This window comes from Xiphophorus maculatus, chromosome 11 (genome assembly GCF_002775205.1).
Source record: "Xiphophorus maculatus strain JP 163 A chromosome 11, X_maculatus-5.0-male, whole genome shotgun sequence".
In the NCBI taxonomy this organism is placed as follows: Eukaryota; Metazoa; Chordata; class Actinopteri; order Cyprinodontiformes; family Poeciliidae; genus Xiphophorus; species Xiphophorus maculatus.
The window spans coordinates 17,831,401-17,853,304 of NC_036453.1; the positions used below are offsets into that span (position 1 = coordinate 17,831,401).

General features: G+C 38.2%; 1 protein-coding gene across 1 annotated transcript; it reads right to left on the reverse strand.

Moving 5' to 3' along the window:
• Window positions 1-123: 123 nt before the first annotated feature.
• Window positions 124-18,492, reverse strand: LOC102237276 (rho GTPase-activating protein 42-like). The gene is made up of 24 exons (XM_014471304.2): window positions 17,911-18,492; window positions 14,793-14,888; window positions 14,637-14,698; window positions 10,981-11,052; window positions 9,442-9,543; window positions 9,232-9,342; window positions 8,539-8,643; window positions 7,275-7,404; window positions 7,028-7,128; window positions 6,069-6,178; window positions 5,864-5,942; window positions 5,719-5,758; window positions 5,567-5,629; window positions 5,400-5,474; window positions 5,217-5,301; window positions 5,067-5,125; window positions 4,280-4,385; window positions 3,913-4,072; window positions 3,686-3,836; window positions 1,943-2,596; window positions 1,686-1,842; window positions 1,390-1,461; window positions 1,210-1,289; window positions 124-455 (listed from the first exon to the last, which is right to left on the reverse strand). The coding sequence occupies exons 1-24, from the start codon at window positions 18,062-18,064 to the stop codon at window positions 367-369; spliced, it is 2,913 nt and encodes a 970-aa protein (XP_014326790.2). The 5' UTR covers window positions 18,065-18,492; the 3' UTR covers window positions 124-366.
• Between the last annotated feature and the right edge of the window lie 3,412 nt (window positions 18,493-21,904).

Genomic DNA, 21,904 nt, shown 5'->3' on the forward strand with positions numbered 1-21,904 from the left:
AGGTTGCTACTTTGAAGAAACTAGAATATAAGGGCTATTTTCAGTTGTTTTACACTTTTTTGTTTAGTGCATATTTCCACATGTGTTATTCATAGTTTTGATGCCTTCAGTGTGAATCTACAATGTCAATAGTCATGAAAATAAAGGAAACTCATTGAATTAAAAGGTGTGTCCAAACGTTTGGTCTGTACTGTACGTCAAGTATTAACACCTACTGTATGCAGTAGGCCGATTACTCATGCTGCAGCACAGCAGTCAGTGATAATAGTCACGGTTACAGTATCATGGTTTTGATTCTTTATAAACCTTTAAAATCTGAGTCAGGACTTTGTGATTCTTTCATGTGCCGACGGTTCGTCAGGCTTGTCAGAAATATTTGATGTAATTTTCAGGGATAAGGCCAGTTCTGCCCTGATATGTCGCCTGAAGCCAACCCGGTTCCACAGATGGACCCACTGCAAAAACAACAAAACAGAAATCACTCGAAAACTCAGACAATAAAGACGCAGACTTTTATAGCCCTTCTACAAACACATTAGAGATGCTCAGAGAAATTGTGTGGAGAGTGGAATTAGACAACTTTCTGCTTGATCGGGCGGTCTGATCTTTTTCCAATCAGTGAACACACCGTACTTAGCAGGAACACATTGTCCTGACAATAACACTCTTAAGTTTGGAATTTGTTATTGTGTGAAAAAGACTCGTAAGAAGCGATTTTAAACAGTATTTTCTACACCATGATGTCTGTGGTTTGTTCAGCATTGAAGGAAGCGCGAGAGAGCAAGACATAAAGATAACAGAAAGGCTCAATGGAGAACAGCAAAGCTGATCTGATCCTTTTCTACCCATTCAAGACTGATGTGAATGGAGCAAATAGTTATATTATGTATATATCCACAACTAGACCAGTCATTTGTTCAATCACAAATTAGCTTAATATTTCATTTAATAAGCCAAAACACTTTGAAAATAGCGTAAGACATTTATGCCTCAGGTTAAAAACAAATCTACATGTGGATAAAGAAAGTGGTCACAAACAACCATGAGACATGCATGAAAAAGAGGAAAAACATCAAAACACAACGGAACAACATTGCTTTTCTCTCAAGATCAAAATATGTCAGTGTAAGACAATGAAAGATTCGCATGTAAAATCAATGGGTAGATTTTATTTTGTACACGTTAACTCTCGGACACATAAAATCTTACCATTTGTGAGCAGCGCCCCTTGTGGAAAACTTAGTTCATGGCTGTGCTCTGCTTCACAGGAGTACAGAGCTCTAGCTTCCCTGCAAGAGAGAATTAAAAAGGCGCTCACTAATTGAGTTAACGAGGGATTTGTTCTTGAAGAAGAAGCGACGGCTTCAAATATCATAAATGTTGCCTTACCTTCCAGAGGGACAAATGTCTAACGCTGAGCAGAATACTGAACTCTCACGCTGAGGCTGCCTGACTGATACTCTGCAACACAAACGCAACGTAAAAAAAATCTTTTTTTCTGATGTAACTTATTAATCACAATGAAGTAATATGTTTAGCTTTCAAATAATTCGTGATGAAAATCACAGCACACAGATAGGTTTTAGTCAACAGTCTGCTTTTCCTTCCTCCTGAGCTTCTCTTTCTCAGATCCTTAAAGCACAAAAATGTTAAACTGAAGTGAAACATCTTAAAGTGACGCTCACAGTGAGATGGGCCTTGAGTAGCCGTTGCTGGATGTCGCTGCGGAGAGCTTCGGGGTCAGATCGGAGCCACAGCGGTGGTGACCTTTCCGTGCTTTCGCTCTCTCCTGTTGTTCCAGCGACATGAGGCTCTGCACCGACCCATGACAGCTTTTGTAATCTTCAACCAAACACAAGAGATCAGAATCGCGGTTGCACAGTGGTAAATGTTTTGGCTTTTATTTATTTTAGAGGCAAAAAAAAAGGAGTCTTTCACACACCTTCTGAAATGTGCAAGGAGGTGAGAGAGGATGACGTGGAAAGCCGGTAGGGAAACAGAGAAGAGGAGGAAGAAGAAGAGGAGGAGGCAGTGCTGTGCTGTGGTTGAGAGGTAGAGTCTGTTCCTCCGGCTTCTGTGGCCATAGCACAGGATGCGTTTCTTCGTTCCTCTGACTGAGAGCTCTTCAGGGAGGAGACGGAGGCTGCTTTCTCCCTGACAGGAGAGGAACGATTCCCTGACGCGGGCTGGACCGAAGGTGTGGAAGCACATCTCGAGTCTTTCGCAGAAGACAAAGACACGGTTGAATTTCTGTTGAAAGACCTCTCCACTGCAGAGAGTAAGGAGGATGTGGAGGAGGACACAGAGGAAGTCTGCTCGGCAGAGGACAGTGGAGCGGAGATCCAGGAAGAGGAAGGCGTGAGGCGGGGGGAGGGAGCGTTGTCTGGAGACGCTTTCTGATCTTTCCCATTGAGTGGTGACGAGCCGGAGGAAGTCGAAGGAGGAGAAAACTGTGCTGCGGGGGACGAGCCAGGCTCAGCGGCGGGAGAGGATGGAGGGGAGGTCTGAGACAATCTGTTTTTTTCAGAGGAGTGTGACGACAACGACTCCTGGCTGCCCATCGGAGTCGTATCAGGGCTGCTGCTGAACGTGTCGCCTGAAAAACAGGAGGAAACGCCACATCAGAGACCGAGGAGCCAGACTGTTGATCTATTGTCTGGCGGTCCTGGTGATATATGATACAACTCCAAGCAATGCCCACATGTTAATACAGTTACGATGAAAACATTGAGGGAAAAAAAGAAAAACAGTAACAGGAAGATCTGACTCAGCACAAATGGCTATAAAAAGTCTTCAGTAAGGGAGCGTTAGCACAGCGAGATGTTAGCTGAAGTGCTAGGCTGAGGTCAACTTGCTTCCTCTGTTTTAATATGACTAGAAAATTCTGCTAATAATATTTTTTTCTTCGAAGCTCCAATTAACGGCAAGGAGAAAGATTTAAAAAGAAAATGTTCCCCAATTTCTGCTTTGCGTCTTCAGGTCTTTACTTCACAGCAGTCCAAATTATAAAGTGTTGACTGGATCCAGACTAGTGAAATTATTAATTGGATTAATCATGTTGAATCGATTACTGAAATAATCAACAACTGATTTAGTGATTAAATAATTGTTCATTGGAATATAATAACTTTAAAAATGCACACACTCTGAGCAGTAATTAAGACTTTACAAAAAAATATAGACATTTGAATGTAAAATTTAAAAAACCCTTTGTCTTTAAATATATTCTACCCAAACTCCTTAGGTTTAGGTTTTTCAAATTCTACAAAAAAAATAATCTATTAAGGACCTTTTGCCATTCAATCATTAACCGGCTAATCTAAAAAATAATCAGTTAATCTGCAAGTTATCATGCGTTCACTAAAAGAATGCTGTTATTGCATTTTAGGCAAAAAAAATGTTTATTTTCTTATTTAAAAAGGGAACTGAATTATTTATGTCACCTTAATTTATTTCTAGTGTATAAAAAGTTTTTTTTGTGATGCAAAAAAATCTTCAGAATGTCACCAGTTTTTAATCATTTAATTATGGTCTGGACTTTTGAGAGTCATTCTGTAGAGTGAAGTGAATATGACTATATTTTAAAAAAATAATTATTTAAGTCCAATAAAAAGAGACTTACCTACCTGGAAGCCTAATATAAATGGTAAGATGTGTTATTTATAAGATGCATTAAAAGACTCACTGTCATTATCTGCCAGGCAGAGAGCAGGAGTGTATAGACGGGCCTTTCTCTTTCCAGATGACAGACAGATGGCCTTGCTCCTCCGTGGAGTGGAGCGAGACGACGGCGCCTGAGGCAGCGGCACTGACAGGTCCGGCGCCTCACCAAAGATCTGACGCAAACACCGACAGTTGGCATCAATGTGAGTGGGCTCTGTGCTTATATGTGTGCGGCGTCTTTAAACTCACTTTGTCGTGGTTTTCAATAATGATCTCCACCACAATGTTCTGAAACTTGATGTTCATCATGGCGGCCACCGTCTCCTCCTGTGACCTCATCAACGTGGGGCCAAAGATCATCCCAAGGTTAGATACGGTCATCATGTTCTGATCGCTGTGAGAGGATACCCTACACGCCCAAACAAAAACAGAGAGCTTGGCTTAGCTATGTAGTTATAAACACAGAGGAATTTGGCAAATACAAACAAATGAGCTCCAATTTAAAAGATAAAATAGATTAGAAATTTTACTTCAGAAATCATTTTTAAACACTGCTTTAAAACAGAAATGCTAGTAAAAGCTAAACAATAAGAGCACCATAAAATCATGTACATACTTGTGAAGATGATTAGTTAAGATGTCCAAAATCGTTTTGTTTTTTTCTGGGAGTTTGTGTACAAGAGCATGAATTGCTCTCACTCTGTACGTCTGGTCGTCATATTCTGTGAGAGAAGCAGAGTGATGAGGGAGGAGCCTGGTGTGTTTCAACTTAACCCTAAATAAACTTTACAAAGTAACAAATTCAAGCTAGCAGCAACTTAAATAAAAATACCTTGCAAAAATTGAGTTTTCTTCAACTTTATCTAACTTTTCACATTAAAACCATAAAATTATCTATTTTATTGAGATTTTGTGCAACAGATAAACACAAAGAACAACAAAATTGTGAGGTGGAAGTAAAATAATACATATTGTTTTAGACTTTTACAATTTAGGTTTTGACTTTGACTGGGCCACTCGAACACATGATTATTTGATCTAAACTATGCTGTTGTAGCTCTGGCTGTAGGCTTAGGGTCAATGCTGGAAGTCTACATCTCAAGAAGAAAGTGTGTCATGTGTCACATTTAGACTCATGAAGGCCAGAAAGTTTCACTTTTAACTGAGCACCTTCTTTCATATTTGCTGTGACCTCTACCTGAAAAACTGCAAATCAGCATTCTTATGCTAAGCTACGGATCTCTGCAGCTTCTCCGCCGTTAGCATAGTTAGCATTAACCTTCTTTGTTGTTTCTCTGATTAATACTCTGCTTGTCCAGCCTGTCAATTTAGATAGATGTTTATATCTTGGTAGGATTTGCAATTCATAATGTGTTCTTTCGTAAAATCAAAAATATTCTTACTTGCAGCCCTGAGGAATTCCTTATGCAGCCTGTAGGTAAGTAATGGTTCTGCCAAACACCTGAATGTAATTTATAGAAATAATTCACAGTTTGTGGGGAAATGTACTTAAAAACAAGCAAAAAAAATGTCATGCTGTTTGCCTGGATTACCTGAAATAATCTTTCAGGCCACTGGTTATTGTCTTGTTGTCCCAGATTTCTGCATCTAGCTGCACATTGGAGGGTGCAGAAGAAGCTGCAGGGATGTTAAAATGTCAGAATGTTTCCATGATATGTTATTTTATTTTTAATAAAATAAATAATGCTTTCCCAGATATATAAATATTAGCATACCAAACGCGCACGCCATCAGGCGCTGCACTTTAGAGTTTACTCCACCTGTCCTGTAAAGTCCAAGGGTAGTAAGGCCTGTGGACACGTTAATAAATAAAGATCAACAGTCGATATAACAAGCATACATCAATATTGTTTCAGTTAAATCTCGTAAAGGCGAGGAATACCTCTTGTTTCAACCAGCTCAACACACTTCTTAACAAAGTTGAAGCCTGCTTCGTTGAGAAATGCTATAAAATGAAAACTCAAAATCAGACCAAACAATTCTTACATAATTCTCTTCTTAAGGAGAATCTTCTAATCTGAACTTGACACTTACTCTCCTCTTTTTTGCTGAGCAGAGAAGGAAGCGTGTAAATCTGTACAAACACGGAACAAAACATGAGTAAAAGTTGCTTTCTAGTAGCCCGAGCAGAAATTTCTCTCCAGAGATGTATTCTTTATGGAGCTGGGTGTATCCTTACAGGCTCCTTTCCATCCATCGCCTCCATCCACAGCCGTCTGTTGGCCTCTGACAGGGCTTGCAGAGTAATGACGCCATGTCTGTATGAAAACATAGTTACACCCAAGCTCAATTCGGCAGCCACACCCCCAATTATTCAAAGGCAAAAATAAACCAGGCATCATTCATGAGAAACACCAAGACTCTCGGTCAGATTGTCCGCTCACCTCTCCACCACCTCGATGTCGAAGCAGAAGCGTTTGTCGATTGAATCCGTCTTCCTTCGAACGCATGAGCGCAGCCTGAACATCTCTGGGGAGCCAGTGACTACGCCGTTCTGTCAGAGAGACCAGCAACACACACGCATAAGCCGGATGCCAAAGTTTTGTGCTGACAGTAAGGAATTACTTAAGTAAGAAAAATGAAATGTGGAAAAACTGTCTGTATCGCTGCAGAAAACAGTGTCGGTCAACATGAATGTTACTGCTAGTCCTGTCAGTTTAATTAAACATTTTATACAATGGCAAAAACACAACAAAGACAAGTTTGATGAAGGTAGTTTGAATACTTATTCTCCTGTTCAAGTTCAAAACAGGATTTTATAATAAAATCAATCCTTCTTAGAGGTGGATTTAAGGCTTTAATATGAGCATAAAGTTGCTATGAGATGAATTCATATGCATAACTTAAAGATGCAGAAAGAAATCACATGGTGACTAGAGTTGAAACACTGTTGTACTGACAACAAAACTCTTTGGTGCAGTCACTGTTGCTGAGTGAAGACTCAAAAGTTGAGTTAGCAGTGCTTATCAATTCCAGTTCTCAGGCTCCCCCTGCTCTGCATGTTTTAGATGTGCCTCTACAGTATACCAGAACAGCTGATTCAAATGATTGCATGAATTCTTCTGCAGCCATCTAGTACTGCAGAAGCCTGTTAATCACCCAAAGATTCAATCCAGGTGTGTGGCAGAAGGGAAACACCTACAACATGCAGGCCTGGGGGGCGTGAGGACTGAAATTGAGAAACACTGAGTTAGAGGAAACAGAGATGTAAGTCTCCAAGTGACATAGACACACAAACCTGTACACAAACTCCAAATGATTAAAAGTCGTACAAAAACCTATTAATATTTTCTTGATATTCCCTATACAAATAAATTAGTAAACATGGGAGCCACCGGCTCACCTGTCTGCTGGCTGGTCTGGTCTCCGTGTTGCTCATGGTGAACATCTTTGAGCTCCTCTCATAGGTGCAGTAATGCCTGGTCCACACACTCCCCAAAGGACCTGGATACACACAGTGTCACTGCTGTGCATTTGGAAATGTAACTCTTTCAAGTCTGATTTAGTAAGACAGGAGAAATTTGATCTCCTTAAGGAGAATTTTGATTCTCCTTAAGGAAAAGTAACTAACATAGTAAAGAGTATCTCACGTTTTTCTTGTATGTACAGGAATCCCTCCATGGCGAAGCAGCTGGGGCCTTTGAAGTCATCCTCAGCAGACCTGATCCTCTTCATCAGCCTCTCAACTTCAGCACGAGTGCTTTCAAAGTTGTTGCGAGCCTTTAAAAGGAGACGCGCATTGGAAACAACTTAAAACTGGTTTTATTTATGGTTAATGAGTAGATTACTTATTTGTAACTTATTCAGGAAAGTGAATTATTAAGCAATCTAGCTTTGTATGGAACATCATCATCATCGTTTGATCTTTTCTGGTGTAAATAAAAAAGAGCAATAAGGGGTAAAGGCTAAGTTTTAAACAGTAAAATGTGGAGTCTTTTAAGACCATCATAATCTAATTTTAGGACCTACTGTAGATGCATAATAATGAAAAATAAAAATAACTTACAAATTTAATATCCAGCTAAAGTTTAACTTTTAACACATTTCATTGGTAAGTCTGTGGCTTTTACCATTAGGCTGCACAACTTCAACACCTTTTTAAAAAGCACCCAGTGAGCTTCATAATGGCTACTAATGAAAGTATTGAGCAAGTTACTAATATGTCTTTTTTAAAGCTATATCTTATTAAACATACACACACTCTCTGACAATGAGAGAGTGTGTGTATATCCCAAGTAACTCAAGTAATAACTAACTACAACCAGCATATGAGGAACAGCGACGAGCTTAGATTTCTCAACTAGAACAAAACATGGAACAAATGAAAAATGTTTTTTACACACTTTTCTAAACCCTTTCAAAAATGTTGCTGAACATCTACCCCTAAAAATGCCAATCTTAAAAAAAAAAAGCCAAAACTCACTAGAGAATTGAAACCAATTCTGAATACCTAGAGCTAAATTTGAACCATTTCAAACAGCTAAGCAGACAGACATTAAAATCCAAACCGTAGTTCAGATTGTACATTATAAAAATATGCAACACAAACACATCCAGATATTTTATTATACATTTAAAGTGACATGAAAAAGAAAACACCAAAGAACAACAGCGACTTTTTGTCTAATAAAAAAAAAAACTTAACTAACTTAACTGTTAAGATAAATATAATTCATTAGTAGAAAGTCTTATTTAAAAATAATACGCCAGAAATATCAGCTGAGTCTGAAGTTTGCACTTTGACACAGAGTACTTTTACTTCGTTTCCAGCAGTTGAAATGCGAGTGATTATTTACAAAGCAGTAATCTCAGGCATAGATTTAATCTTAAAGCTAAGGAAAAACAAGCACTTACATTTTGCAGATTAAACTGGAGCTGCTGCTTGTAGGGTTCAAACTCATTGGCCAGCTCATAACCCTCGTGGTAGAAGGTAAACAAGCCCTGCAGGAAGGCTAATAACTGGGAAGCACAGGGAGAGATCAACAGAAGACTTGCTATCTAAAGGCTTGGGAGTTTAAACGTGACGAGGAAATTACAGAGAATTGACTTTCAGTCATCTGCTCAATAATCCAAACTGGCTCTAAAGACAAAACCCCCGCTGAGCTTTGCTTGTTGTTTATTTTGCTGCCATTGTTTATTTTACAACAAACAGCTCTTCCTCTGTGTCAGCTGGAAAAACCTAATCGCAGGAAGTCCTGCTACGGCAACAGGAAGCGTCCTTTACTGATATCTATCGTTTAAAAAGTTTTACCGCTCGTCATGCAGTGTGTGCAAAGTGTGTTTTTGAACTCATGGTTCACTTGTTATTCCAGTGAGTGTGTTTATATATACACACTTGTTAATGGCTCGGCTTGATGCTGACGTCTGTATGTAGAAAACACAGCACAGGAAAAGTCTAATCGCTCCAACTTTCCTGTGATGAAACAGCATGTACTGGCCTGCCTTCCATTTTGAAATTGTTCTTTTCAAATGCCCGTCTCTAAATATAAAAAAGGGGGTTGCACATAGTTATAAATATAACAATGGTACTAAAGAATACAATCTTACTGGCTCCACAAACTCAAACTTCTTCCTTTCCTGCACTTCTTGGATCTTGAAGACATACTGGAGAGACGCATCATAAAAAATTTGCCTGTCTTTGTCCATCTGTGAGTCAGCCTATGAGGGAAAAACACACAACAAATATTGAGAATGTGATGTAACTTAACAGGTGTGGGAGAGACGCGTTGTAGCTTTGTGAGAATGTTGAGAATTTACCTCCTGCAGCTGGGACTCCTTCTTCCTGGAGGACACACCGAGATACTTCTCCAGCACAGAGTAATATCTTTCTGTCTCCTTATCAAACTGCTTCTTTCCCTCCTGGTAAATACATTTCAGGAGACAGGATGTTAGCAACAAAGATTTCTAAAACCACAGAGAAGGAATTGCATGCCTACTTGTTTTGTACGGAGGCTTTAACGACAGAGCTGTTTATTACTGCTGTTATTTCTGAATCACAAACAAGGATTATATCAGAATGTTTTAAAAAAGCTTCAAGAATTTTTGCCTTTTTTAGGAAACCTGTGTCATTACATAGATTGAAAGGATCCAAATGCAGACATGCAGGAGGCAGGTCTAAACTTCAGCCCTTTAATTGTAGTGACATCAAGTCACAAGATCAAATAGCACGGAGTGACTTAAACAGGACAAATGGAAAGAAAACTACTTGAGCATTTGTGAGTTACACTGTAGAGGTTGGAGAGAAAAACAGGAAGCTGGAAATTAGGAATCTTAAATATAATATAGCTAATGTAAAACATGAAGCTTTTCTACTTAATATTACATCCCCCAAAACTAACAGTAGCATGAAAAAGCAAAAAAAAACACAGAAAGAACTGAAACTGTGAAAAGAGACACAAAGCCCAACACACATTTCAAACTCATTTCAAAATAGACAGAATGTTCAGAAGAAAATTGCTCTGGTATGTCAGACATCAAGGTATATTACATTTTCAAAATCAGATTGGCTTCACATGCAATACAATCTTCTTTAGTGTTGTCATGGGAAAAGCAACTAAAGATTTATTCCGTCAGAGCTATTAACGTTAAAACACCATGAAAATACGCCTACTAAGTCAGCGAATTTGTCTAGCGCAACCCAACTTTGCAACTAAACTGCTGAAAGAGTAGGAAGATTTTTATTAAATAATAAGGCATCAGCTCTCAGGAACTAAAAGCTCTGGCGGAGCACAGAGAGGCCGTTAATAATAAACAAAGAGACTCTGCCAGAAATAATTAAGAAACAGCTCTCTTCCAAACAGCTGCACTGCAGTATTGAACTACTCCACATGTGCCACAGACATTCTTGCTCTGCAAGGTCTAGCCGATGATGTGCTGCTCACACATTTGTGTTACATTCTGCAAACTGAGAAGCTGCTTAAACAAATGCACAGAGGTGAGCTGAGGCTGAAATTTCAGGTTGCTTTTTTTTTTATTTATAACTAAACAAACTCATTAAATCACACCATGTCCTCTTAAATGTTTTAGAAAAGAGAAAGTTAGATAAGTGGATAAAACAACTTGAACAGCTGCAGTAAGCAGACACCACATATTCATAGTGTTTACACTGTCTGTCTGTGACATGCTCCCAGTCTCTCCCAGTGTCCGTTCCCATGACCTTGTCACTGACTCTAGACTGCGATCCAACGTTTATCTGAACTAACTGAATTTCTAAATATTAATTAATCACCGGATAACTTCTCGGCACAATAAAGATTTTTTAGATTTTAACTCCACCACCTAGAGAAGTGGATGTACCTTAACTGCTCCAATCTGCTCCTTCCGAAACCTCTCCAGTGGTGAGATCAACACGTCATCAGCATTCTGGATCTGAAAGAAGGAAAAAAAAAACAACAACAGAAAAACAGAAGTGAGTTCAGTTTGTCGTAACAGTAAATACCAAGAGCAGCATTAAAAATGTCCCATGAGGGCTGCAGCTGGAAGCTCACTGTTGAAGTTCAAATATGGTTTCATTAAAGATCAGCAGATCCTTGACACGTTCTACAAAGCAGTGATGATTGTTACTTTTGTGAAGCTTTTAATTCAGTGACGTGTCCAGAAAAATCTTTCAAATAAGACATAATATGTTAATCGACAGTTAGCTTCACAAAAAGTATCACTGAGAAGATGGAGATTTATTCTACAGTGACAATTTATTTACACGGAGATCAAGATAACACAGGAATCACATGTAAGTTGATACAAACATATTTGACAAGGGTAAGAGGGTTCAAAATGTTAAATGGGTTTAAAAGTATGAACTGAAAAACATATTGAATCACAGTTGCATTTTATGTGCAAAATTGTAATCACAGACAACTACCTGAGTGTACCAATTTGCAGATCTTTAAATTAAAAGCGCCATTCTTTATGCATTGACTGCTAATAATTTACCTAGCCAGCTTCCTAGAGTCTGACTGCCCCTCACATCTACACCAGACGTAGATCTTAGCAACTGATACACTAAAGCTCAAGCAGAGTGGTGGAGATAGTGGATGGAGGTCGCAATATTTGAAAATAATATTGCAATCCTGTGTTTTTCTAATATAATGCAGCCTTACTTCAAATTATTTCTTTCTATCAGTGTAAATTTAACTCCTGTAGTAGAGTCAAGAAATAAAAAACCGCAAGAGGTTGCAAATATCCCAAAGCCACCTCGGTAAAACCTCCTTTGACATATGTCGTCAATATTGTTAAATTTATATTTAGTGATTCAATGAGTCATTTTTAGATATACTCATTAAGTATAAATGGAATACCTCTTTTTCTTGTACTGATACCAGCGTCAGGTTCTTGTAAAAGCAACCCGATACTGTGAACCGACACCACTTTTGTGCTTGGTTTTCCTCCTGGGCTGGGTGCGATGCAACTCAAAAGTTAGAAAACACTCCATGCAAGGTGGTGGTGATAATACATCAAGAAGTTATTTACTGACACTCCCAAAAAACAAAAACAAACGTTGGAAGAGGGAAAAAATGTCTGTATTTTGTGCATATTTCAAGACAATCATGGAGGATACTAAAAAAGCAGACTGTCTGCTGTGCCCCGATAAGTTGTCAAGCATAATGTTGAATAATACTCCTTTAATATGACTAATCTGGCAAAGAATTTTAAAACTAAACACAACATTAAAATTCAAAGAGAACCAGCACAACCAACATTGCAGCAGAAACTCCAGAAATGTGAAAAATAACAGAGCAAACAAACATCAGTGTAAAATTCTGCCATCATAGAGATGTGGTGCTAAAGTTTATTGAATGTGTTATAGTTTACATTTTAATTGAAATGTTTGCTAGTTAGTTCAGGAAAACCTGTAAAAATGTGAATTTAACTTTTACTATTTTTAATTTATGTTAAATGTATGTAACAGCGTATGTCATGCTGTATATTTGATTTGTTAATAAAGTCAGAGGGACTGTAGGCCTAAACAATGAAGAGCCGCTGTGTTCGAAATAAAATAAATGTGTTTTCAAAAGTTGTGTGATGTCTTAGTAACAACTTATTAACTTGGTACTTGGAATTGGCAAGTACCTAAACTGAAGTACTTGTATTTGCATTCGGTCTGGAAAAAGCTGGTCTATGTCTGGTTGTAAGATTAAGTTCAACTATCTCCTACCTCTTTTCAGACACAGTCACCAAATAAGTGGTGTGTTTGTGTGTAATTGTGTGTGTTACATTTACACTTAGGAATTTACTACTTTTGTTTTATTTTGTTGTTTTTTTTTCTTAGTGGAATGTCTGAAATAAATGAATCAATTTAAAATTCAATTCACGATAGAGAGAAACTCAGCGCCGCACCTTAACTTCAGTTTAATGTTGCACTGGTGCCCGAAGAAAGGGCTGCTTTCTTTGTAATGTTGGATTTTTCAACACATCACAATAAGTAGAGAGAAACTGAAAACTGAGACTGGGAGGGATTGTCAAATCCAAATAAGAGAACTTTCAGGTTGAACAGGTAAAGTATTTTAGAGGAAACTATTTTCTAAAAGGAGCTTGAATAATGATGTTATTATTCTAAGTTTAGATCAATCACCAGGGTTCCAGTTACAGTGAGTTTAAAAAAGCAAAAAAATCAAAACACACACAGAAAGAGCAAAAGACAGAAGACAAACACACACACACACACACACTCCCACCCCCACACGCACACACACAGAAACCTTTTATGGACTTTCCCAGGCAGTCAAACTGCACTCAGTCTCACAGGGGAATTGCCAGAATAGGTTCCACATGGTTCCTGTGCAACCAGACCATGCAGGCAGCCACAAAGGCAAACACACACACTCACACAAGGGTTTATATATAAGGCGGCCTACTATACGTCTCTGTTACAAGCGGTCTAAGCTTTGGCTTCACACAGAGTGTGCCAGAATTGAGTCAGTCCTCACAAAGGCCTCCAAATGATGGAGGATCACTGAGTCCAAGACATTTCCACATTGCGGTGAACACACGCTGCTGCTGGCACAAAGTTAACCCACAAATGTGTGAATCAAAGATGTGGGAAAGCCAGAACAAGAGACAAATAAAAAGGAGGTTAGTCAGAAGTTTCCTAAAAGGACTAAAAACTTCACATTGATGCACAATCTGCTCAATATTTGTTTGTGTTTGTGTCTAAAGTTAGACTGATGATCATAAGTAAAACTAGAAGCAGAGGAAACACAAAACATATGACGAGACAAAGCTTGAGTCAAATAATACAGAAAGCCCCAGCAGAAAGCTTTTGGCTGAAACGGTGTGAAAAGCGTCACGTTTCTACATGCACGTGTAAATAAATAGTGCCAGCACGATGCTGTTTCCTGATGATCTTTATCGTGTCTCAAAGCTGTTTGACTTACCAGATTTTAAATGAATAAACTGCAACAGCACAGAAAAAAAGAAATAGAAACATATCAATAATATGTTGCAAAAAAGGGGTTTTAGTATGAAATTTAATCTAATTTGAAACCAGTATAAACGTACTCTGTATAAAAGGCACTTAACCTCTGTTTCTCGCTGAATTTTTCCTGTTTCAGATCAGTTTGAATCACCAAAATATTTCCTAAATGGCAAAAAATAAGAACATTCTTTTCAAGAACTCAGAGGTTAACGAACAAACAGTTTGAATGAGGAGCCAGGAATCTAAATTGATGGGTTCAGTTAAAATATTGCTATAGGCCGTTTCATAATTAGTGACTGTATGATGATTATAAGATGCAAAGCACTTTGAACTGCTTTGTTGCTGAAATGTGCAATACACATAAACGACTTGATGTGTGTACAGCTGCAGAAATTATTTTTAATAAATAATGTGTTCCATTAAGACAAAACCTGAGAAAGGAAGTGGCTGAAAATACCGATTTTGTTTAAATCTGTAGATTAGTCTCCTTTTACTCTGCACATGTATATATGAATAAAACAAAAGCGTAAACTCTCACCAGTCGTTTTCGCTCCTCTTCCATGGTGCTTAAAAGCTGAGAGAACTCCTTCAAGGACTGAGCTGCAGCACAAATCACAGACTTATAATCTCTGAAGTCGAGTCATATCTTTCAGAGGAAACATAGATGGAAGTTGTTTAGATTTATTTTTCTCACCTATACTGATCTCATCATCAGTTTCAGCATCGCCAATGCATTCAAACTGGAACTCCTGCAGCGACTGAGAGAACCGCTGCACTGCCAGAGACAGACCTGAGGAAAATGGACAGGCAGGTATAATAATCATGCTGCTAATATAATTTTAATAAAAGCTCACTGATGTCACTGGTCAAACCAATTACAACGATCCCTGTTTCTCTTAAGAAATAATCCTGATGTTATGAAACAAGGACCTGGCATTTCATGTGACACCAAGAGGCGAAGTGTCAAAGTCTGATGTTAGCGAACTGCCACACCTGGTGATAACACACGTGTTTGTGTTAAATGCTCTTTCTGTGTGTCTCACTCTGTCACTACACTGCGCTGCGGTGAGATGCGATCTGAACCAAACCCCTGCAGGGATCTGAAGTCACGTTTGGTTTTCAACATATAAAAGGAACTGAATAACCCAAAGCTCTCCACCACCAGGAACAGAAACCAAGTCCTATTCATTACAGCCATGAGATGGAAACTAAGTTGACTCGTACTTGTCTGCTTAAGTTTAGCAACTCATCTTGTTTAAAAAATAAATAGCCCTAAAAATGCTCAACACGTGTCTCGAATAACAAATTGCACTCTACTGGATCTAAATATGGTGGCTCAGGTGATTCTTCACAGAAAAGGACTTGTTCTCAAGAACAATGCAGCCATTTAGTTTGACCGCACTGACGGACGTAACCTGAAGAGGTGAAGAGTCTCGCCCTTCTTTGTCAGGTTTTAAAATCAATGAGCCATCAGACTGATTTCCCTAAGTATTTCCTACCTTTCACACCGTAGTTCAGGGGGTTTTGTCTTTGCAGTGTGGCTTGAGATGACACTAGCTGTGTAAAAAGCAGGTGGTAATATTGTGGAAATAATAAAAGTGGCGATAAAAAATGTAAACTTCTTTGTGGCCTTTTTTTAGATATGGCTGGAACTGCATGTCAAAGCAATCTTAAAAGTCATTTGAAATAAGGGTCTTCCTTTTACAGAAAGAAGGGTGATATTTTAATCGCTAAGCTGCACACTGTAATTGCATTTAATCATATTTTTGAATTAATTCCTTAACATCAACAATTGGAAGTTATTATAATAACAATAAACAGCAAGCCAAATTCTACTAAAGAGAACAGATCTGTGCTGAAAAAGTAGACTTTTATTTCACCCCAGTGTCAATAATTACATTTCTACAACTGTAAAGCTCTTATTTAGACACTGATAATTAAACCCCAAAACTTAATTTTCAAAGGATTTGACAACATTTGGACCAGATGAAGGAAAATGCTGCTGAAATGTCTATTAATATTTTCAGATCAGATTATCTAAAGGTTGGTCTCCAATTTTATTTTTATTTTCTCAGAATAAAATACTTGTGCTAACAACAAAAGGAGTTCTGAATATGAGAATTAATGTTAGGGGAATACGTCAAGATTTTAGATGAAGCACTGAGGATAAAAGTATAAAACTGCAGTCTGAGGATGATGACATCTGTATTTTTGATTATCAACTATTGCTGATAATGTTTTTAACAGAATCATGGTCAGTAAAAATAAACGCCAATAAATATAAGGTTGATACATTAGCACAAACCACCTAATCTGATGTAAATTTAGACCTTTCTCAAAGAGGCTTTGGAGTTCTTGAGCCTCTGGGGTTTTAGACGCTATGCTGTTTAGTTTTTATGGTAATTCAGCCTTTCTCTGTTAACCTGTAACCAGAATGGGACTGAAATGTTGCATCTTAAGTGAAGAAAGAATCTGGACCCTCCAGTTGTTAACTCATTACAACCTAAGGGTTTGCTTTACAGTGTCTTTGAAAACCTGTACTGATTTCTCAAGCTTTGAAGAAGTAGTAAGATCATTCTAAAAGAAAAAGAGGAAGCTAAATTTTACGATGTTTTAAAAACGTGCACAGTGTCTTGCTGTGTGGAAAGTATTCACACCCTCTAAACTCTAATTGTTTTTCAGATCATATTCACAAGCTTCAGTTTATTTTCTTTAATGTGATACACCAACAGACAGTGGCACACAAATGTAAAACCACATGCATGTAATACAATGTAATACATGGTTTAGAGAATAAAACATTTAAGTTTAACATTCATATACGCAACCCCCATAAATCAAAGATTTGCAGAAACATCTTTTGTAGAAAGACAGCTATACATGTCTTGTAGGGGTCAACCAATTGCAGTTTTTGCCAACTATCGATCTTTAAAAAGCCTGACCTGCCGATTCTGATTTTGGCCAATACCAATTTTTTTTTTTTTTTTACCCCTCCAGGGGTCTTTTTGTGGGTTCTAGTGTCCCTTATACGGTTGACAGGAAACTGGGAAGGAGAGGGGGGAAGACATGCGGCAAATATCGTGGGGTCCGGGAGTCGAACCCCCGACGGCCGCGTCGAGGACTCAAGGCCTCCAAATACAGGTCGCGCTAACCACTACGCCACCACGGCACGCCCCAATACCAATTTTTTAAACTTGATCTTACTGTTTTCTTTCTGTCTGTCATTGCATGCCTTTTCCTAAGCATCTACCTTATTAAGAGAGTAACTATTTTTAAAGTCATGTGCACAAATGTTTGCAACATACCGACAGTAAATAAAAGTCCTGACATTTTTTTTGTGCCTTTCCTTTCTTTTCCCTTCTTTTTTCGTCTCTTTTCTACAGCCCAAGATAATTAGTGGCCCCCATTTTGCCACCCTTTACAAAACCTTCTGGAAACGTCCCTGGTACTGGATGACTTTCTTTCAATTAATGCATGCAGTTATACTCCATCAACCACTAAATCATCTCTAATGTGCAATCAATAACAATATGTGTTTTTAAACAGTAGGTTATCCATAGCAAATGTACAGTAAAATTCCGTTTAAAGTAATGGTACTTTTACCATACAGATATTATATAATAGATATTACATAGTAACTACCCGCACCAATGTATGGTAAATAAAGATATATAGAAATATCTATCCTCTGAGAGTTTAAGTAGGTAAACTAAATGGGATTGAACTGATGGCCTCGGGCTTTTTTATCACACATTGCGCCGAAATCAGGTTAAATACTCTTACAAAATATTAATCAGTCGTTGTTTACTTACTTCTGAGGGCGGATATGAGCATGTTTCCATCTTTTATCAGGTCTTTTATAAACCTGTTGGTTCTCTCCAGCTCGATTTCATGGCACTGCAGCCGCTCTCTGAACTCCGGACTATCCAGCAAAGAATCACTGAACTCCAACGTCGGGAGACCCATCGGTAACTCAGCACAGGCGGCCAATAATTACAGAACTGCAACAAGACGTCTCAGTAATCCGAACCAGAGGGAGAAAAACCTTTTCACATAACGAGCTGTTTTATTACGCACGAAAAGTCTTGGTCTAATGTTTCTCCCAGCTCCTTCTTTTCATGCCTTTCTCCCCCCCCCCTCCTCTCGCGTGAACTTCCGGACACTGATACACAGCAGAGCCTGTGACAGAGAGGGTTTGGCTAGCGAGCCTAAGCCGAGCTGTTTCTTCCACTTTGTAAACGCGCTGCTCTGAAATACACTTTCGCTTTGAATTAATAAGTTATAAAAAATGAAACAGAAAGGACTTACGAGTCGGAGAACCGAGAAATGCTTTTCTTAGGACGCATAAAAACTGCAGAGGACCACTTGGAAGCTAACGTCTTTTTTTTTTTTTTCACCTACGGCTCCAATGGAAGGGCTGTTACTATGGGAACGGGAGACTCCTGCTGGCGTGGACAGAAATCAGGAGAAAAGTTTGCCAAGAAAAACCCGAGTAGTCTTGTGTGTAATCTGTAGGCAGAGATTGAGAAGGGTAGCTTTTCTGAAGCCTCCTGCGCCTTCTTGTTAGTATAAACTACTTTTCTGAGATATTGAGCAAAGGTTTTTGTTTTTTAAATGCATATTAAACACTTTAATTAATTTTTTGAAAAGAATAAACACGTCAGAGGTTGTTGGTTCAGACCACTAAAATACACAATTGTTCGTTTTGGAAGTGGTGTTAGAAGGAGGGTTAAAACTAGTGTTGGAAGTGAAATGCATGTTATTTTTTGTAAAATGTTCTGCGATACAAATAGTTACAATCCTGTTCTCAAAAGATGATGGTGGCCATGATGGTGCTTTTTGGGCTCCTTAATTGCTGCAGATGCATTTTTATATGTAATAGTATTGGGATATTGTGTTGCAGGTCTGTGACAATCCTGTGACGTTTTGCTTTGGATAATTGATGGTAAACATATTTGTTTATGTTTACATCCAGTTTCCAATTCCATGTGACCCCTAAGGATAATATTAAGTAGCTAGACAATTCAATGTTTTTTATTTTAGAATTCAATTACAGTTATTAGAGTTTCTTAAAAGAAGATACAAGTCTTACAAGTTTAAGTCCTTGAAAAATGCCAAGAGAGTTCATGCATTCATTTGGCAGTGTTTTTGTGGTTTTCCCAGGGATAAGGCCATCTGATGAATAGATTGGGCTATAATGTGAAAGAAACACTGCTGTGGGATTTTTGCCAGGAGAACACAGAAAGGCACACAGGATTACTGAACTCTGGCCAGACATCCTGTGGTAACCTCCGAACAGACTCACAGAATCACATTCGGTTGTTTCAGTGTGTGTAATGAAACACTGCAGTCCTCAAATTCACTTTCAACATCACACTTGCTGCTGGACAACTGAGTCATCCTGAGTCATTCCACATTTCAGCATTGCACATTGTCTGAGATGGCTATTTTCTTTTTTTCTGCTTAATCAGTCTTTAATAAAGCTGAAAAAAATATTTATACAGGCCCTTCCGTCCCCTTGAAACCTAACAAATCCTGTTAGGTTTCAGTATTCTCTTGGTGATCCTGCTGTTTTATTGTTGCGTTACTAGGATGTGCGGTGGAAAAGACTGGAACACCATGACTACTCGAGTCAACAGGCCTAAAAGTAGTTTTGACGCAGACAGCTTAGGAAGAGACATTAAAGACAAGAGTTTTTCCATATTTATAAGCTGTATACTCAAAAGTATTTTGTGCAGCAGCATTTGTTCGAATTCATGGGAAATTGTGATCTTTTTCTATATTTGCTGAAAGGTAATACATAAAACTAAGGCAAAGGTTTTGAAGTACCAGGCACAGAAGAATTAAAGCTTTTGCTAATGTTTTTGATTCGAGACCCTTCAGACAAAGTGTTCTTTGAAAATGCCCACATACGAGACCCCCCACTACCATGAATTATTTCTGCGCAGTCGACCCTACAAAGGAGAGCCTCCAACCGTAACGGTTAAAACGTCATGTATTTGGGGCAATGCAACAGATGAAGTTAGCGCTCTTTTTCAATCAATCAGTCTGGACTTTAACAGACTGTTTTATTACATCTTTGGTAATTAAAATAATCTATTTAAAACAGGTTACCCACATTATCAGGCAAAACTCTTAATGCCACTTAGCTTTTCCTCATAGTGGGAGCGTCAAGAAAGGAAGAAACAAAGAAGCAAACAAACAAACAAAAAGAAAATACACTGAAATGATGGTGGTGATTGTAGCAGAAAATGCAAAGAAGTTAAGAAAATGAAGCACTTTTTCAACAAACTGTTGAGTAACAAGTGTCATTTATAACTAAAATGTTTCTAATCACACATAACTAAGCATCTGATGAATAAAGCAAAAGACAACTAAAAAAAGTTTTACATTTGCTTTATATAATCAGGATCTTAGTAAAAACAAAAAAGGGTCTTACTGCTGTTTTCCCAGGCTTTTTCATGTAACCAAGCACAGCTTCCAAGATGGAGACCACATCCAAAGGTGCTATGTATATTTTAAAATAAATTATGAGTTTATAGGTCTTAGCGGAGACATTTGTACTTTGTTCTTTATAGACCTCTTAGTGCGAGGGTTGTGGGTAATTGTTTATAAGACTATTATCTCCATGTAGTGAAATACAAACAATGCAACAAATGAACATGTCTGAAAAAACAACAACAAAGTATTCGAAATGAAATCCACTTAATCAAATCTGAGCTCTTGAACATACCTTGATTCAAACCTTTCAGTTGTTGCTATGCATGTTTAGGGTCAATATCCTGCTGAACATTGAACATCTGCTCCTGTCTGAAGTCTATATTGACCCTAAACAGGCTTTTTTTTCTCCAAGGTTGCTCTATAATTAGGTCCCTTCATCTTTCTATCAAAACTTATCAGATTCCCAGTCCCCGATAAGAAAACTATCCCCACAGCACAATGCTGCCACTACGCTGTTCTACAGTGGGGATGGTGTATAATTTTATTTTTCAACCACATTAGCATTTTGCATGTAGTCCCATTTTAGTTTCTTCTGACCAAACTCCCATCTTCATGCTCAACTGTGTCTCCTGTGGCTAATTTGAGGAGAGCAAGGTCAATAATGGCTGGATTCTCTATTTGAGTTGTGGATCTCTGCAGCTCCTCCAGAGTTAATATGAAACTTTTAACTTCTTCTGTGGTTAATGCTCCCGCATCTTAGTTTGTATTTGTATGTTAATACATATAAAATATGTTAATGCGTGTGGCTGCATCGCAACAATGTCAAACAAAAAATTCATGTGTAAATTAAAACTTGCTGAGGTTACTGTTACTGGTAAATACAAGTTTTCATTTTATGTATAAACATGAAGTTTTCATTTGCAAAACTTCATGTGTAAAACTTCCAGACAACCTGACTGCTAACCTCGACATCAACTCTGTTTTCAGGAGACACCGGGTTTGACATCTCTTCAGTCTCCTGCAGCTTTGTCATTAAGCACAGCTCGTCTGTCTGTGTTCTGACTTTGCAGGACTGAATTCAACACTGTGCAAAAAGAGGCATACCCAAGCTGACATGAAGCTCAGAGAAGCTGACAAGCAGAAACTGGCTTCATCCAGACAACAAGGCCTCTGAGTTCTAACCTGCACAAGTTTAGTCATGTTGGAAATAAAATATTCTGCTATTTTAATCCTGAGGCAGTACAAAGGGAACAACTACTGTAACATCTTTGACAAGTAGGCCAAATATTCTTACCACAGTCTTATTTGCCAATCATGTATAACAAAAAATAGATTTCTAAAAGAGGCCTATTTGCAAAACATCTC